Raw genomic sequence first — 19418 nt, 5'->3', positions numbered from 1 at the left:
TCATGTAACACGAGTCTTGGAGAAGAACAACTTGCTTTTCTTTTACTTAAACTGTAAATATTTTGTTTATAAATATTTTCCTCTACTTTATTTTGATTTTGCACGGGTAGTGCCCGCCCCCTCTTTTAGCCAGTCAGCGCTCGAGCTTGACTCCTGGAATTCCCCTTCAGCTGCGGGGTTTTCCGAGCGGACTGGCAGGCTGCAGTCGCCATGACAACAGAGCTGAGAAGCATCAAGCGCGCGGAGCACAGCCAGGGGAAGACATCCGGAAACAGAGTCAGCTGTCAAAATAAAAGTCGATCCTGATAGAAATGAAATGAACTTGAACCTTAAAGTCACCACTCCTTCACCACAAAGAAAAAAGGGCATCAAATATTACAGATCTTTATTCATTGTCGTTCTACGGACTTCATAGAAGACTTATGAATAAATTATAATCTTAAGATTGCTGTGTAAAATAGTTTTATCCTTATTGGTACAAAAAGTGTACAATTATGATATGAAGTCTACACAGATGCACACCATTACACACAATGTAATTCTTACAGATTTTCATTTTTCCACATCGTTCAAATTTATTACTTTTCTGGCTTTTTCAGAACATTTTGTGAAACTTTGTTTTTTGTAGCTTTTTAAATTCTTGATCTGTTCTGTGCCGTCAATATAAATAACTACACTTACTGTGAATAGACTAAAGAAAACACTGTTGTAAATACTTTTTTCGATTTATATATTCTTTCAGAAACATGAAATCTAAATCTCAGCATTTACAAGAGTTACAACTTTGTTCAACAGTATTTTACACAACTTATTCACTAATGTGTTTTATCAAACCTGATCCCCTCTCAAAGAATAAGAACACATATCCTAAAGACAATAGAAACATTGATTATAAACTGAACAAACACCAAAAGTAAAACAGAGTCCAAGTATTCCATCCATAAAAATAACATTTTCTTAACAAAATTAATGAAAAGTTGCCAGATATTCTCAAATTCCTATCTTTTGTATTTTAAATAATAAGTAATCCTATACAAAGGGACACCTGGCAACATTTCGTGAAACTGTTGAATTATGCTTGCACTGTAGATGTTTTACCAGGGTTTGGTGATACATATTTTTGCATGAAACAAGCAGAGATTTATAAATGTATTTCCCCCTTTATGTATGCTCAGAAAAATGCAGAATTAAATAATAATAGAAAACTTAGGATCCAATTAAATCTGCTTTAAAATAATTTTCTCTATTATAACTCTGTTTTTTTGTTTTTGCATTTGGTTACCACACATTTTGCACAGATATCTGGTATAATTGTTGATTTCTAATATAATTATATATAGTTAATTATTTTACATTTAATTCATTGAATTAAAATAACTCACAAAAAAGATTAATTTACCAAAAAAAATTATCAATACATTTGATATGAAAAGAACACATGAAAATATGTCCTTAAAGTATTTTGAAAAGCCCAAACCGGAAGTGCTATGTCTTCTTTTCCGCTTCTTTGACGCTCGTCAAAGTTCGGACTTTCTCGGGGAAACGGAGGTTTACAGAGCTGAAGAGCGGCGTTCGCTGCCGGTAAACTGGTCGGGACGCCCCGCGGAGGGACAGCGGAGAGTTTATCACAAGTCAGAGCAGAAGTTGAAGCTTTCAGTTTGTTCAGGATGAACTTCTGTTAGGAGCGGAAGGCGTCGAGGTGAGTTCAAAGTGCCGCCGAGAAAATCCGTCGTTCCTGTGAGGTGGGGGGGTACGTGTCGCTGAAACAGCCATGTTTACGGTTCATGAGTTACCTGTTTGGGGCTTAAACCGAAAGTGTTTGTCAGCCGAACCGAACCAGAGATTCATGACTTATTTTGACGCAGTGATTTATTATTTCTGGTTAAACTTTCATAATTTGTTGGTGATTTTGAGTGAATCTGCGCCAGAATCTCTGCAGTTTTTAACCCGAACTTCTCAGTGACACATCTGTCATAAAACCTCGTGGTTCTGCTGTGACAGGAAAGATCCACACTGAAGATCAGGTACCGGTTAGACCAGAACTGGTTCTGATTCTTCCACGTTTCCATTAAAATCAGTTTGTTTTGGTTATGAAAATGTGTTTTCATGTATTCATAAGATCAAATGTGGAACTTCAAATTATTAAAATACAAACTATGAGTTTTATTAACTACTATCCAATGTATTTTAGAATAAATTTTTAACAGTAATTCGTGAAAAATCAGTTTGATTGAACTCATTTGAAATCATTTTAATTCAAATGAAATCTTTTGTCATTCAGTTTCCTTGTGACTCAGAGGTACGGTGGCCTGTAGGGACAAACGAAGCAGGAAAACGAGCTTCACATCTAAGAAAACCTCAAATTCACGTTTATTTCTTAGCTTTGACCTTTTGGGGCTTCTGTAGGAGATTGGTCGAAGAATCGTACCATCCAGGATGTTAACATTTCTTCTGATTAGCTTAACTGTCCCCGAATAATCCCAGAGAAGGAAGAGGAGGACGGGGAATTCCCTCTTCGGCGGCAGCTCTCAACGCCAACTGACTCTCAGTTTGTCCTCCACAGAAAATTCCCAGGAGGGGGAAGTCTGTTATCGTCATCCTTCACCTGCGGAGCCGCCATCGCTTCTCTCATCATCAAGGTTTCTGCTGAGTCATGGCCAGCGCTCTGAGGTTTGTGTTTGGGTTCTTCTCGGGATGGGTTCTGTCGGAACCCAAATGCAGGAGATCAGGAGCCTGCAAGGAGATGATGGATAAAAAAGAGTTCAGACATTAACTTAAAGAATCCGTAAAGACATGGAAAACAAAAATAACAGAAGAAGAAATATGAATTTTTTAGTTCTTAAAGTGTTTGCTACGGTGGCCCAGAGAGCTCAAGAACATAAACACCTTCCTCTATTGACAACTGAAGTGTTTGTGTTGTTGTTTTAATTTGCAGGTTGAGCTTTCCAGGCCACCGTAGTTCTCCTCTGTCCTACAGGGTCCATCAAAAGTACAAGAAATGTATTTTGAAATTAGGGCTGCCACGATTAGTCGACAAGTAATCGAGTGTTCAAATAGTCGACGACGGATTTAATAGTCGTTACTTTATATTATACGGAGTCAGAGTGTAGTACTTTTGTCATTATTTGACTCAGTGACACCAAAACTTAATCTTTAGTGAAAAATAGTTCCTTGTTTCAAATGTCGACCTCATTAGAGAGATCAGGAATATACTTCCCATCAAACTCATTTTGACAGGTGACCTTTGACCTTATTTACTCTTTATATTAGGGGTGTCAAACTCATTTTGGTTCAGGGGCCGCATTCAACTCGACTGATCTCAAGTGGGCCGGACCAATAACCTAATAGCAAAATAACCTTTGGTCGACTTCTTATCTGTTGCTTTGTCATTGTTTTGTTTTTTTCTCAGTTGAAAAAAATGCCACAAACAACCCAGTAGCCTAATCACTTATTAGTACACATTTTAACACAGAGGCCAAAGGATTTCCAACTAAGTGGACTTTACTTTTTTAAAAAAATGTTTACGTAATTTTATACAGACTGAATGTTTTATATCTGACATTGAGTCAATCCTGATTGTAAACTCAAGAGGGGGCTATAGAAAAAAATAAAAACCCTGCCTAAAATATCAATGTGCAAATCTGTAAAAAATAAATCGGCTCAATTAAACTTCCAAACATTTGTGAACATAAGAGTTTGTAGTAAACTTCCTTTTTTCTCCTGAAACTCGGCATCGTTTGGAGTTCACCAAGCGTCAATATCAGGATTCAAAGTGACAAAAAATGTCACAATGTCAGTGTGCAAAATACAAAGAAATGTCCAAAAATCTGTTCCTGCGTTGGCTGCTTTTCCTTTACTCTCCCTAATGGCGGATTTGCACATTGTGGTCATGTCTTTACAGAACCAGAACTCGCCACAGGAACGGGCTGGATAGAAACGTGCTTTTTTTTAATATCCTTGTACTTTTCTCTCCTCATGACTCGGCCGGATTAAACCAACAGATGGTTTAACTTGTTTGTTTGACAACCCTGCTTTATAAAATGATAAACAATTGTTACGTCATCTTGAGGGGCGGGGCACCTGTCAAAACACGTTTAATGGATGCTGTGGGGTCAAAGGTCACCTGTCAAAACCAGTTTGATTGATAGTATATTCCTTATCTCTCTCATTTGATTTAATCTTGTTTTAATCCCAGAAATTAATGAAGAACAGAAGCTGCAAGATTCATTTAAAGTTTAATAAACTATTGTCTTTATTTTTAGTTAGTTTAAAGCTAATGATGGTTAAGATGGTTTATTTTATTCTAAAAAAATATTACTTTTTTTTTTACTTCTTTAAATTCTGGCTATATTTTATGTTTTCTTTTATTGTGAAGCATTTTGTGACAAAGGTGCTACACAAAAGAACTTTACCTGCTCACTTACTTTAAAATACAATTATTTTATCAAACAAAGATGTTAAAAAGTAGAATTTGTGCTGCTGTCAGTTGAAGTTCAAGTTTCAGTGAATGGGATTTTCAGCAGCTTCTGTACAGTATTTATGGAAGAAGAAGAAGAAGTTTGTCTTGGATGTTCACTGTAGTGCTGCCACAAACGATTATATTAATAGTCGACTAATCACCGATTAATTTTTTCTGATACGTCGACTAATTGGGTCATTCGCAAAGTGGATGTAAAACACAAATCTTAACCATCATTAGCTGAAAACTAGATATATAGCATTAGCTGTGATGATGTTAGTGTGAATGCTGTAAGCTGAATTTGGTCGATGAAGATGCTGAAATCACTGAAGCTGATAGCCAGCTAAAATATTAGTTGAATGCGAAATAAGCCTAAAAAACTGAAAGACAATCCTAAGTTAGCCAAAACAGTTAGCATGTAGTTGAAATATTAGCTAAACACCAAAATAGCCTAAAAAAATCTTATTAAATAGCAAAATAGACCATAAATCTATCAGAATGTCATTCTAAATGTCAACTTTACTACACTCTGACTCCATATAATATAAAGTAACGACTAATCGACTATTAAATTAGTCGTTGACTATTTAAATAGTCGATTAGTCGTTGATTAGTCGACTAATGGTGGCGGCAGTAGTTCACTCCTGATGGGAAAGAAGCCAAAAGCTTCTGAACTGAAGAAAAATACAGATACTTTTCAGTTTTTCTTATTGATCGCTGGAACTTTGATGCCGTTGCCGTGGCGACTGTGAAGGTCAGGCAGTTCTGTGGATTCCTTAGACTTCCCCGCTGGGTTTTTGTTGGTTGCTTTTTTTTTTACTTCTGGACTTTTATGTAAACGTCGATGCTGCGCTCTGATCGTATGGCGCAGTCGAGAGGGGGACGTCCCGCCGCCGAGGGGAAAGGCGCCTCAGATGAGTTTGACTGAGTCAAACGGTGATGCGAGGCGGGTTTTTCTCAGTGGGGAAGAGACAGGAAGTCTGTCAGAAAAAGCCAGAGAAGCACGGCGAGCCGAGCAGAGAGGAAGTGTCAGAGCGCCGCTGCCGCCGGAGGAACCTGCTGGAGCTCTGCTCGCCGCCTCAGGTCTGTGCTTTACCAGCTTCCCCGGGAAGTACTCGGATTACAGCCTCACAGCAGCGTCAGGCTTTTACTTTGAAGAATTGCTTTCCTGAAGCCTTCAATAAGCGTATGTCATTGGAGCGTAACGGCGAGAGCTGGGCTCGATGGTGGGCGGAGCCTTCGTTGTTGTGGGCTGTCCAGGTCAGAGTGACCCGTCTGCAGACTCGGACCTGCAGCTGACCCGGCTGAGGTCCAGAGGCTCAGAGCCAGCAGAGCATTTCCTTCCTTCTGGCTGACATCATCGCCCCCCCCCCCTGCTCTCTGCTTGGGATTCTGGGGGTTTTCCTCAGCTCGCCACTTCCAGGAAGTGACTGCGGGGAGGGGAGGCGGGGCGTAGCAGTGAGAGAGAGCTGCAGTGAGCCTCTCTCGCCCGTCCTGTGAAAGTGAAAGTGCTGCAGAGTGTTTGTTTTTGAGTCTGTGAGGCGTTCAGAGGCTGTAGGGATTCTGACAACTGCTGTGTGTTTGTGCTGCAGGATGAGCGAAGCCTCCTTCATCAACTACGACAACGAGGTGAGTCTCCCTCATCCCTCAAACCTGCAGACACACTTCTAATCTTTATTTTCATTTATAGACACACTTTGACTTAAATTGTGTCATTTTTAATAAAGATGGAGGACATGTATGAAGAACATTTAGCTTAAAACAGCATTATTGAGTATTTATTTATTCAAATTGTTGTTAATCAGGAGCAGATGAAAAAATTATGTTTGAAAAAGATCGTAGCTGTGACATAGAAGCTTTAATCAGCAGACCACAAGCTCCGCCCCATTCTGACGCATCCACCTGCAGACGAATAGATCCGTGAACGTCTTTGATTTCCTCCTCTAAGCTGGAATCTGGATCAGAACTGTGCGGCTGGATAACTCACTCACGCTAACGTTAGCTTGGAGGTGTGAGGGGCTATAAGGTAGCAAAAGAGCTTGAAACAGATGCATGATGGGAAGTGGGGGCCGTCTTACTTTGTGCCAAAAGACCTGTCCAAAATTTGGAATTTTAATGAACTCCTGCCGCTCTGCAGAAACTATGTCCTAGAAAACGACAGATTTAACAGATGAGGGTTTAGTGCATGTGCAGCAGAGCTGTTGTGACGTAAAGAAGATCATTCAGAGAGAGTCTGTGACAGTTTGACAGATTTAAAAGGAGAAATACTCGGAAATACAAAAGTAAATAATTTCTTATTACATTTGTTCTCTTTCAGAAGAAAAATGACAGACATGTTAAAAACAAAAAAAAACCATGATTTTCATCAGAGGGGGACTTTAACCGTGAAGTCGTGAAAGTCCCTGCAGCTCCAGAGTCATGTGCGATCATCTGACCTGATGCTGAAATGAGTCAGAAATGTTCAGGCGGAGCTGTCTTTAAAAATCCTCATCGGCTGAAAGATGATGATGAGCCTCTACAACACGAGTGTCAAACCTGAGATCCAAAACACACCTGAGGTCGCGGGGCGAGCAGGATAAACATTTATAGAACTCTCTAAAACTACAGTTTTAAAACTTTAAAACTGTAACTTCTAAACATAATTATAAACTAGATATATAGCATAACCTGTGATAATGCTAGTGTTTAAGCTGAAGATGCTGAAATATTAGCTGAACGCCAAATTAGCCTAAAAAACAAAAAAACCCCCAAAAACTTAGGTTAACTGAAACAGCTAGCATGTAGCTGGAAAAGATAGCTAAACATCTGAAAAAAAGATTAGCCAAAACAACTAGCGTCTTCATATTAGCCTAACTCCAAAACAGCCTAAAAAACTAACAGAATGACATTTTTTAAAACTTTAAAACTTTAATTTTTTAACATAATTATGAATAATAAAAAGGCAGAAATATTATTCCGGAATAAATCAACTTAAACCTTAAATAACTTTCAATATTTTACTCTCTATAAAAATATATTAATAACCATTAATAACAATAAAATAAAATGACCTGGAGGGCCAGATATGATTACCTGGAGGGCCGGATCCGGCCCCCGGGCCGTGACTTTGAGATGCAGTGGAGTCAGCTATTTGACCGTTGAAATATTTTTGAATTGATTTTGGGATTCTATTATTTAGGTGACCAAAAGCAGAAATGTTGTCGTTTTTTGTCGATCTTAAAGAATTTACCTGTAAGGAAACAAACCAAAGTAAAAACTGTTTACATTTATCACAACATAAAAACATATTTAAGCTAAAACTCCAGACTGTCGTCTTCTGGATGGTTTTTGTGCATCTATTGACAAATTTGTTACTTTTGTACCTGAACTCTATTGCGAACTTTCGGTTAGAAACCTATATTTAGTCAATCGGTTCCTCCTGTCGGATCAACCCGACCCGTTCCTACCCAGAACCCGGGCCGGTCTCCATAATCGGGCTGTGATGCTAACCTTGAACGTTTCCGTCCTTCAGCTGCAGCTCAACCTGATGCCGTATGACTACATTCCCCCGGTGGACATAAAGACTGAACCCTACATACCTGAGACAGGTGAGCGCCCTGACGTCATCGTGAAGTCATCGTGACATCATCGCGCAGCTCTGCCGTCTGAGCGTGCTCAGTCACACCTCACCGTCCTGCAGCTCACACACCTGCTTGTGTTTGTGTTTCAGTTCACGGTCCGTACATCCAGATCATCGAAGAGCCCAAACAGGTAAGCTCCGCCCCCCGAGAACCTTTTGGTGGTTTAACCCCCCCCATTCAACCCCCGAGTGCTCAGAGTCAAGAAGGGAGAAACTGGCGCCATTTTTAGAGTCTTTGGTGAGACTAGACCATGGATTGAATCCGTGACCTTTAGGGCGGACGCTCCACTCCTAGGCCGCTGAGTCAGTCAACCTGTTCGGTTCTTCTCTGTCTCCTTTCAGCTTCTTAGCAGATAAAACATCAAAATGTTTGGGATGTGTTTAGTCATCTTTTTGTTGACCTTTCGGCACATCCCCACAGCCAATCAGCTTCCACCGCTTCACACAGGTGGTTTGGTAGATGGATGTCTGTCCTGACACGAGCACATGAAGCTCACTTTTAAATGTGAAATATTTAAGGAAAAAGACATTTTATCTTTTAAAATCCTAAAAAATAAATATTTGGATCAGGTAATCGATCCTGAATCCAGTCTGAACTCTGAGCGTCTCTGGATCAGATCACACACCTGTTCAAACACACCTGTTCACACAAACACAAACCTGAAACACCTGTTCAGGTGTACCCCACCTTCACCTAGCTGGGTTGGCTCCAACATTCTTCTGACCTGATAGGTGGATAGATTTGTATTACCTTCACCTGCCAGTCAGAAATCTCAGTCTCAAAGGTCACCTGTTAGTGACCTGTTAGTGACCTGTTAGTGACCTGTTAGTGACCTGTTAGTGACTTGTTAGTGACCTGCTGGTGACCTGTTGGTGACCTGTTGGTGACCTGTTGGTGACCTGTTGGTGACCTGTTGGTGACTTGTTAGTGACCTGTTAGTGACTTGTTAGTGACCTGTTAGTGACCTGTTAGTGACTTGTTAGTGACCTGCTGGTGACCTGTTGGTGACCTGTTGGTGACCTGGTGGTGACCTGTTGGTGACCTGTTGGTGACCTGTTGGTGACCTGTTAGTGACCTGTTAGTTACCTGTTAGTGACCTGTTGGCTACCTGCTAGTGACCTGTTATTGACCTGCTAGTGACCGGTTAGTGACCTGTTAGTGACCTGCTGCTCTCTCTCTCCTTCAGAGGGGTTTCCGCTTCCGCTATGAGTGTGAGGGTCCGTCCCACGGCGGCCTGCCGGGGGCGTCCAGCGAGAAGAACCGGAGGACCTACCCGACGGTGAAGGTGAGTGAACCCAAGCTGCTTCACCTGCAGCTCGCTGGAGGCTCTGTTCCACCTGTACCTGTCTGTGTCTCAGATTAACAACTACATGGGTCCGGCCCGGGTGGAAGTGCAGCTTGTCACCCACACCGACCCGCCCAGAGTCCACGCCCACAGCTTGGTGGGGCGCCACTGCACCGAGAGCGGCACCTGCGTGCTGGACATCGGCCCCAACGACCTCACCGCCGCGTCAGTATCCAATCACGCTGCTGCATTTGAACCCAACTGGAAGTGACTGGTAACAAATGTGATGTCACTTCCTGCAGGTTCAGTAATTTAGGGATCCTCCATGTAACCAAGAAGGGCGTGGTCGACGTTCTGACCCGAAGACTGAGGGAGGAGAGGAGGAGACAAACCGGGGCACACTGTCACCTTACAGGTATACCCACACACACCTGTAACAGTATACACACACACCTGTAACAGTACACACACCTATAACAGTACACACACCTGTAACAGTACACACACACACCTGTAACAGTACACACACCTGTTACAGTACACACACACACTTGTAACAGTACACACACCTGTAACAGTACACACACCTGTAACAGTACACACACACACCTGTAACTGTACACACACCTGTAAACTAGTGCTGCCACAAACAATTATTTTAATAGCTGACTAAACGAGTCAGGCATAAAGTGGATGTAAAACACACATCTTAACCGTCATTAGCTTTAAACCATCTAAAAACTAGATATATAGGATCACCTGTGATAATGCTAGTGTGAATGCTGTAAGCTGAATTTGACCGCTGAAGATGATGAAATTGATAGTTAAAAATGGTTAAGTTGATAACTGAAAACACTGAAGCTAAAAGCTGAAAACACTGATAGTGATAGCCAGATAAGACATTATTAAAATCCCAAATTAACCTAAAAAACTGAAAAAAAAAGCCTAGGTTTGCTGAAACAGCTAGCATGTAGCTGAAGTATTAGCTAAACTCCAAAGTAGCTTAAAAAACCTTAATAAATGTCAAAATAGTCCAAAAAGCTAGCAGAATACTATTATAACTTTCCACTTTACTACACTCTGACTCCATATAATATAAAGTAACGACTAATCAACTATTAAATTAGTCGACTATTTTAATAGTCGACTAACCGTGACAGTTCTAGAGCGCACAAACCTGTTCAAGCAGACACTTGTTCACATACACATGATTATACACAAACACCTGTTCCACCGCACAGAGACTCCTCTGAAACACACATTCATGTGTGTGTGTGTGTGTGTGTGTGTGCACGTGTGTGTGTGTCCAGATGCTGACGAGGCCTCCATCCAGAAGGAGGTGAAGGAGCTCAGTAAGAGCATGGACCTGAACATCGTTCGTCTGAAGTTCACCGCCTACCTGGAGGACAGTAACGGAGGCTTCACGCGCGCGCTCAAACCCGTGGTGTCCAACCCCATTTATGACAGCAGTGAGTGTGCACGTTCATGCATGTTCGTGCACGTGCCGTGCACCGCTGCTGCAGCTGGAAGTGACTCTGGTTTCACCCACAGAGTCGCCCAACGCCTCCAACCTGAAGATCTCCCGCATGGATAAGACGTGTGGCTCTGTCCTCGGAGGAGACGAGATCTTCCTGCTGTGTGACAAAGTGCAGAAAGGTGAGGCCACGCCCCCATCCTGAAGGTCAGACCTGTGGTAGAGGTCGCACTGACCTCGGTCATGTCCTGCAGACGACATCGAGATCCGCTTCTACGAGGAGGACGACGAGGGCGGCTGGGAGGCGTTCGGGGACTTCTCTCCCACCGACGTGCACAAGCAGGTGGGTGTGTTGGGGGCGGAGCTACAGCAGCAAAGCCCGCTCAGCCACAAACCGGTCAGGTCTATCTCCTCAGTACGCCATCGTGTTCAAGACGCCGCCGTATCACAGCACCGAGATCCAGCGCTCCGTCACCGTCTTCCTGCAGCTCCGGAGGAAGAAGGCGGGCGACAGCAGTGACCCCAAACAGTTCACCTACATACCACAAGTCCAAGGTGAGGCGCCGTACCTGTACAGGTGTTCATCATCACGCAGCAGAGAAACATGACCGCTCTTCATCTTTCAGACAAAGAAGAGGTGATGAGGAAGAGGCAGAAGCCGCTGCCTCACTATGAGAACTGGAGAGGAACAGGAGGAGGAAGAGGGGGAGGGGCTGGGGGATTTGGGGGAGGAGCTACAGGAGGAGGAGGAGGAGGTATTTCATAACTTTTTTTTCTTTGTTTCTGCCTCCTGTGATGTTGAGGCAGCTGGGTTGTGGATCAGACTAATTCCTGGTTTCTTGTTAGGATTTCAGTTCCACCAGCAGATGAACGGAGGAGGGGGAGGAGGAGGAGGAGGAGCCTTTTACTCAGAAGGCTTCGCAGGCTTTCCTGGAGCAGCTCAGATGTCAAGCTCCGCCCCCCAGACGAGTGACAGACCAACAGGCTCGCCACTGCAGCAGCAGCTGCTTCAGATTGGTAGGAGGAGGCGGAGCCAAACAAACTCTCTCCATGTTTCTTTGTTGTTAATTTTTGTTTTTCCGCTTGCAGCCGCGTCGCTCAACAACCGCGTGTCTCAGATCGCCCGGCAGACCGCCGCCGCCCTGCTGCAGTACTGCCGCACCGGCGACACCCGCGCCCTGCTCGCCATCCAGACTCACCTGTGCAGCGTCCAGGACACCAACGGAGACACGTGAGTGTCATAAGCTCCGCCTTCAGAGCTGCTTGGAGGGGAGTGTTAAGGTGTGTTGGTGACTCCTCCCTCTCAGGCCGCTGCACCTGTCCATCATCCACCTGCAGAACGGCGTGACGCAGCAGCTCATCCACACACTGCTCAGCAGCCGGCAGCAGCGGATCCTGAACACGACCAACCACCTGCAGCAGGTAGAGCGCTCACCTTCAGGCCAGGGGTCCCCAAAGTCGTTCTTGTGAGGGCCACAGAATCTTCTCTGATGGGGGGTCGGCCTGTAAAACTGTAACAATCACAGCCTAAAGCTAAACATTTGTGGTTTTCCAAAAAGCAAAATTTTAAATAATTAATTTCTGCGATCTACAGAGAAAACATAACACTAAAACATTTTAAAAACTAGATATATAACATTACCTGTGATAATGTTAGTGTGAATGCTGTGAGCTGAATTTGACCGCTGAAGATAGTGCTGAGAGCTGAAGATAATGAAAGTGATAGTTAAAAACGCTGAAAATGCCAAATTAGCCCAAAAAAAAACTGGTGAAATGTCTAATTTAGCCAAAACAGTTAGCATAAGGCTAAAATATTAGCTAAACTCTATATTAGCCTAAGAAACTGAAAAAATCCTAAATTGCCATAACAGCTAGCATGTAGCTGAAAGATTAGCTAAACTCCAAAATAACATCAAAACGTCTATTTTAGCCAAAACAGTTAGCATGAGGCTAAAGTATTAGCTAAACCTTCTATGTGGGTCTCGATCGGCGTATCTGGGCCGAGCCAAATGTGGACGCGGGTCTGATCCGGCCCGTGGGCCGTAGTTGGGGTTCAGCTGCTTTTAGCCACGCTCACCCCCCCACCTGTCTGCTGATTCGCCCCTCTGCTCGCCGTAGACCCCCCTACACCTGGCGGTGATCACCCGTCAACCGAAGGTGGTGGAGGCGCTGCTGAGGGCGGGGGCGGACCCCAGCCTTCCAGACAAAGACGGTCGCAGCCCCCTCCACCTGGCCGCGTTGGCAGGGGACAGCTCCTTGCTCCGCCTCCTGCTGTCCCACCTGGGAGAACGCCACGGCCACCTGGTGAACACGCCCGACTACCACGGTGAGGGAGGCGCCGGTACTGGTCCGTCATGGTGGCGACACGCCGTCTCAAACAGGTCTGTCTGCAGGTCTGCAGCCGCTGCACCTGGCCGTGAGGAGGGACGGCGAGCGCTGCCTGCGCCTGCTGGTCGAGGGCGGGGCTAAGATTAACGCCCCGGAGCAGAAGAGCGGGAACACGGCGCTCCACCTGGCTGTGAGAGAAAACCTCTTCAAAGTCGCCTGTACACTCATCACAGAGGTAAGACGCCTCCCACAGATCACAGCACCTTTTGGCTCCGCCCCTAACACGCCACCATGCGTCCGCAGCTGAAGGCGGACACCAACGCCTGCACGTTTGGAGGAAACACGCCGCTGCACCTTGCTGCCAGCCTGGGCTCCCCCACGCTCTGCTCCATGCTGATCGCAGCAGGTGAGCTGTGCCGCCGATCACGACCTCTAAGCCCCGCCCACACGCTCACCTGTTGGGTTCTCCTCAGGCGCAGACAAGAACATCCAGAACGACGAGCCGCTCTTCTGCAGCTCCTCGTCGGACGAAGAGGCGGACGAACCAACCAGAGTGGAGCTGACGGAACGAGCCGCCGCCCAGCCAATCAACACCCGCAAGAGACGAGCGGGACACACCCCTCTGGACCTCGCCACCTGCCACAAGGTGAATCCTCCTCAGGAGCTCCTCCGAGGAGCCGGTTCCAGTCTCTAACATTTCCTTTCTGCGTCCAGGTGAGGAACCTGCTGCACAGCGGCCAGAATCCCACAGCCGGTCGCCACGGCAACAAGAAGATCAAAGCCAACAGCAGCAGTGAAGGTGGGTGCTCACCTGCACGCTCGCAGCGTTCACGCCCATGCATGCTCAGTCTAACACGCTGCCGTGCCGCAGGCGGCGAGGCGTCGGGGCTGAACGAGGACACGCTGGCGCAGCTGGTGGAGGTGCTGAGCCTCAGCGACGTGCCCTGGAGGACGCTGGCGGAGAAGCTGGGCATGATGACGCTGACTCACCTGTACCAGGACAGCCCCACCCCCTGCCACCACCTGCTGCAGCACTACAAGGTGACTCCTGCATAGAGCTGCCACAAACGATTATTTTAATATTCGACTAATCAACGATTATTTTTTCCAATTGGTCAACTAATCTAGTCAACTAATCACTCTTTGGGAGTGACCAGGATGGATAGGATCAGGAATGAATACATCAGAGGGACAGCACATGTTAGAGGTTTTGGAGATAAAGTCAGAGAGGCCAGACTGAGATGGTTTGGACATGTTCAGAGGAGAGACAGTGAATATATTGGTAGAAGGATGCTGAGTCTAGAGCTGCAGGAAAGAGGTCTAGAGGAAGACCAAAGAGGAGGTTTATGGATGCAGTGAATGAAGACATGAAGGTGGCTGGTGTTAGAGTGGAGGATGCTGAAGACAGGCTTAGATGGAGGAAACTGATTCGCTGTGGTAATATCTGGCGAGAAAAGCTGGAAGGAAAAGAAGAAGTCAACTAATCAGGCCATGTACAAAGTTGATTTAAAGCTCACATATTAACCATCATCAGCTTTAAACTAACTAATGTGATAATGCTAGTGTGAATGCTGTAGGCTGAACCTGTCCGCTGAAGATGCTGAAATTGATAAGATAGATAAAAAGGCTGGAGTTGATAGCTGAAACTGCAAAGGCTAATAGCTGAAAATGCTAAAGCTGATAGCCAGCTAAAATATTAGTTAAATGCCAAATTAGCCTAAAAACTGAAAAAAGCCTAAGTTTGCTAAAACAGCTAGCATGTAACTGAAATATTAGCTAAACTCCAAATTAGCATATAAACTGAAAAAAATCCTAAATTAGCCAAAAAAGACAAGCATGTAGCTGAAATATTAGTTAAAAAGACAAATTTGCCAAAAAATGACAAAAGCCCAAGTTAGCCAAAACAGTTAGCTTGTAGCTGAAATATTAGCTGACCTCCAAATTAGCCTAAAAACAGAAAGAAATTCTATATTAGCTAAAACAGCTAGCATGTAGCTAAAACACTAGCCAAATTCCAAAACAGCCTAAAAAAGCCTAAGTTAGCCTAAATAGCCAGCATGTTGCTGAAATATTAGCTGAACTCCAAATTGGCCTAAATAAAACCGGAAGAAATCCTATATTAGCCTAAATAGCTAGCATGTAGCTGAAGGGTTAGCTGAACTCCAAATTAGCCTAAAAAACCTTAATACATGTCAACATAGTCCTAAAAAGCAGCAGAATGCTGTTATCCCTTTGACTTTCCTTCACTCTGACTCCATATAATATAAAGTAACGACTAATCGAATATTGAATTAGTTGTCGACTATTTTAAAAATCGATTAGTCGTCGATTAGTCGACTAATCGTGGCGGCTCTACACCTGCACCAGCTTTAGGGTGGAGTCCCCAAAAGAGGCCATCTTGGTCCAGATTGATCTGTAAAGATGACATTCTTGCAGAATTGGACCGTCACTCTCACACCTGTCTGGTTCGTGGTTCTGACCGCAGCGTCTGTTTGTGTCTCCAGCTGGGTGGCGGCGCCGTCGAGGTTCTGGTGGAAGCTCTGCGGTCTCTCGGTCTGACAGAAGGAATCCGCCTGCTGAGGAACACGGAGCTGCAGGAGGACAAGCACAGCACAGGTGAGCTCCTCCACTCAGACGCTGCAGGTGCTCCGCCTCCAGCAAATGGGACACGCCCACGTCCGGTCCAGAGGGCGGTGTCTGGATCTGCTGCAGATTTCTGAAGAAGTTTGAGGTTTTTTTACTACAGCAGTTTGTGTTCCATCAGACGCCACGGTCGACAGCGGCTTCAGCAGCCAGCCCATGGAGGAGGAGGAGCAACAGCCGGCAGCCAATCAGTGAGTGGTTGCAGTGTCCTTCCTTCACCACCAGGGGGCGGGAGCTCCTCTTCAGACCCACAGAAACTTTCAGTCTAAAAGGAGAACTCGTCCGTTTTTTTCATACACAGAGACTTCAACATGTAACTCTTGTTTTCACTAATTTATATTCCAGTTTTTTCTGTATTTAATGTTTTTCTGTCGATACTGAAGTTAAAATCCTGATGTTAGCAAATGAAACTGGAATGAACCATTTTCTGTTGGGTCTTAAATGCATCTGCAGTCATGGAAGACCAACAATGTCAAAGAGTTTTATGTAAAATAAAATAAAGTCTTCATTCTTAAATGATTCGAGTCTTTTGTCCTGGTTTAAAATAATAACAATCAGCCCGTTATATTTAAAATAAATGTTTGTCTCCAGAAAAAAACAGCTTTTGGTTTTTAATGCAAAAATGTGATTTTTCCAGTTGAATTCACCATTAAATATATTACATGAATTTATATATATGTCATTAAAATTTAATTGTTAATAAAATGGAGCAGATTTAGTTTTTTGGCAGCAACAGATACAAAAAAATAATACATGTTTTTATTAGAATTGTTTGTATTTCATTTAAAACAGATTCTTTTTTTAATTATTTTTTTACTTAATATATATATATATATATATATATATATATATATACTTTTATTTTTGAAATTTAACATTTAATTATTTTTTAACTAAAAATTGTATTCATTTGTTGGTGATTTTTTCAATTATATTTTATTTAAAATGATTTTAATTTTTTTTTCGATTTAAACTATTGTAACTTCTGAACTTTTTTAGCTCCAGTTTGTTGATCTTCAATCATCAAGAAGAGAAAATAAAAACTCAGAAATGTTTTTCCAAAATGTTTTTATTTGTGTTTACAAGCCCAACACGGTGTTTCTCTGCGCCGACCAAACAGGAAGTGGCGTTTGTACAGCGAAGCCAAACGCGGATCAAGTTATCATCTAAAGCAAAACAAAAGCTGCTGCTCTGCTTTCCTGCGGATTCACAAACTTTATTTACAGCAGCGACAAACACCTGAAACCCGGCTCAGAACATCAGAACACATGGAGGTTCTGGAGGAAATGGATCACCGACGCTCAGCGGGGGGCGCTGTGGAGCCGCAAACTGGTCCAACTGGCAGACTGAGGTCCAACAAAACTCAAGTTCCTTTTGAGAATTGTCAATTTAAGATTGATGGAACGCAGCGGTCAGACTGACCCAGAATGCATCACAATCAGCTCCCAACAGGTTCTGATCCCTGATTGGTCCAGCACTTCTTATAGTTCCTTTGATCCACCAGAATCTGGATCACTGAAAATAATCCTCCGTACCGTCACTCCCCCTGCAGAGCGTCTGGTCAGAACCTCCAGATTGTCACTAACAAACCACAGAAGAGCCCCGCCCACTGCAGCTGATGGGTGGCGTGATGTCACTCCTCGACCTCCAGACTGTCTGTGGACAAACGGTCGACCACCCTGGTGGCAGCAGAAGGAACTGCACTCAAACACAAAAACTAAACACTCCACAGTGAAGCAGTGACCCCGCCCAGGTCACATGACCTCGACCGGAGATGATTGAAGAACGTCACACTAGAGCAAACAGATCAACCACAAAGCTGCGCAGCTGCAGTCCCACATTCAGCAGCTAGGGGTCACTGTGTCCTTTAGTGATGAGACCGTCACAACGATCTTTGATGTTCTAAAATGAGGATCTGTGAGGTTCTGGAGGTAACGGAAACCCACTTTGACAACACAACCAAAAAGGCGGAGCTACAAAAACACAGAAACAGAAGTTTTGGGGTCGGAATGTTGGAAACAAAACATTGTTTCTCAATGTTCATCACTGAGAAAAATAAAATAAATACAGAAAAGTTTAATTTTGTTCCAAAAATAAAAACCAGCATGAGTTTTATTTTGAAAGTCTGGTCTCTGATTGATTATTTATTGCACACTGAACACCTTTAACTCTCCTGAAGGAACGAGTTTAGAAAACAATATGACGTTTCACTCGTCCTTGCAAACACAAAAACTCTTAAGTTTAATTTCACCCTAAAAAAAAAGCTACGTTTACGTCAGTCCTCTGCTCTTCCTGCTCGTTTGAGCGGGAACGCTCGGACACGCAGACGTGTGGAGGAGGAGGTCTGTTCCCGTCTCTGTTTGTTTGCTGTGGCGGGGGTGTTCTGACCCTGCAGTCCTTGCCCCTCCCTTCTCTTGGCTCCATCGCCGTGGCAACCGGCCCACACACTCCTGTCGGCATGCCAACCCGCCCGCCCGCAGCAGTGGGAAGTCAGTCTGCGGCGAGCGGAATCAAATGTCCTACAAAGAGTTGGTTCCCTGAAGGTGCTGAGCGCTTCCTGTTTGTCCTTTCACAATAAAGGCCTGGAAGCAGGAAGGAGCTCTTATTGTGACAAAATCCTCTTCTCCAGCTGACCTCAGCAAAAAGAAAAGCTCCTCAGCCAATCAGGAGGCAGCTGAGGGGTGGACAGAAGGAGGCGGTCCTTTGCCGCCGCCGCCGTTCAAGCCGCCTCCTCCTGCTTGCTGCTCTGCTTCTGGATCTCCGCCCGCTGGCTGCCGTTCTTCCTCCGCCCCCCCTCGCTGCCCCCGCCGCTGCGGGACGAGGGCGTGACCTTCAGGCTCTTGGACGTCTTCGTCCCGCGGATCTTCTCCTTGTTGGCGACGTCCTGCGGCAGCGTGGGGCTGGAGTGCGCCCTCTGCAGGCCGCCCTCGTCCAACAGCTGCGACTCGAACGCCTGCAGACCCTCGGCGCCGCTGGTCAGCTTCGCTCGCAGCAGCATGGCGTAAGTACCATAGCGGGTTTTCTGTGGAGGAGGGGGGCGGTTACCACAGGAAATACAAGTGGAATCAGGAGCTAAATTTGGCCCAAAATGATGTGAAACCCAAATAAAACAAATATTTTGGTCTTTGGCCAAAATAAAAAAATAAAATGTCAGAAGCTATTCTTAATTAAACCTAATTATTTTCAGCTTTAAATGTTGTTTTTTAGGTTTCAAACACAAAACTTTAAACTTTTTTTCCATTTTTGAATCTGTAAATTTCAGAAGCATAAGAAGGTTTGGATGCATTTATGGAACACGATAAGATGCTAAACAGCATTTTGGACGCGCGGTTTTACGCGAGAAAACTCTGGGAAAACTGTACATGTTCTGACTGTAATTATCACAGTTCTGAGTCAGTGAACGCACCGGAACTGAAGTTACCGCCCTCATTGATTTTGATTGGTCCTTCGTGTTAGCCCCGCCCCCAACACGCCACAACAGGGCCAAAAGTTTTGAGAAGGAAATTTTCAGATTCAAAAACAAAAAAAAAAAGATTTGAAACTGAAAAAAATGTTTTGACATTGAAATTTTGAGTTTTGAAACCTAAAAAATTAAACATTTGAAGCTGA

The 19418-nt window shown here is 44.3% G+C and overlaps 2 protein-coding genes across 5 annotated transcripts in view; one reads left to right on the top strand and one right to left on the bottom strand.

Annotated features, from left to right (window-relative positions):
• Positions 1 to 1487: 1487 nt before the first annotated feature.
• nfkb2 (nuclear factor of kappa light polypeptide gene enhancer in B-cells 2 (p49/p100)) lies at positions 1488 to 16328 on the top strand. 2 transcript variants are annotated; one of them, XM_024297568.2, is made up of 24 exons: positions 1488 to 1699; positions 2564 to 2670; positions 6052 to 6088; positions 7971 to 8046; positions 8169 to 8209; positions 9266 to 9364; positions 9438 to 9589; positions 9667 to 9779; positions 10675 to 10833; positions 10916 to 11020; positions 11093 to 11181; positions 11255 to 11393; positions 11465 to 11593; positions 11685 to 11855; positions 11928 to 12069; positions 12146 to 12260; positions 12957 to 13164; positions 13232 to 13401; positions 13470 to 13572; positions 13640 to 13812; positions 13881 to 13965; positions 14038 to 14207; positions 15671 to 15782; positions 15931 to 16328. In XM_024297568.2, exons 2-24 carry the CDS (start codon positions 2654 to 2656, stop codon positions 16002 to 16004), a joined length of 2679 nt encoding a protein of 892 aa, XP_024153336.1. In that variant the 5' UTR covers positions 1488 to 1699; positions 2564 to 2653; the 3' UTR covers positions 16005 to 16328. The 2 variants fall into 2 exon arrangements, with proteins under 2 accessions (XP_024153336.1, XP_036071482.1); XM_036215589.1 differs by lacking the exons at positions 1488 to 1699; positions 2564 to 2670 and adding an exon at positions 5418 to 5542.
• Positions 16329 to 16860: 532 nt separating this feature from the next.
• The window catches only part of psda (pleckstrin and Sec7 domain containing a), a 32614-nt gene continuing 30056 nt past the window's right edge, over positions 16861 to 19418 (bottom strand). For all 3 annotated transcript variants that reach the window (XM_036215588.1, XM_024297565.2, XM_024297567.2), the window contains one exon: positions 16861 to 18831. In XM_036215588.1, coding sequence (XP_036071481.1) covers positions 18529 to 18831 — 303 coding nt within the window. In that variant the 3' untranslated portion in view covers positions 16861 to 18528. The remainder of the gene's footprint in view (positions 18832 to 19418) is intronic.

The sequence above is a fragment of the Oryzias melastigma genome, linkage group LG15, assembly GCF_002922805.2.
Source record: "Oryzias melastigma strain HK-1 linkage group LG15, ASM292280v2, whole genome shotgun sequence".
Lineage (NCBI taxonomy): Eukaryota > Metazoa > Chordata > Actinopteri > Beloniformes > Adrianichthyidae > Oryzias > Oryzias melastigma.
Note: the sequence above shows the minus strand (reverse complement) of the source record. Positions and strands in the feature narration are given on the sequence as shown.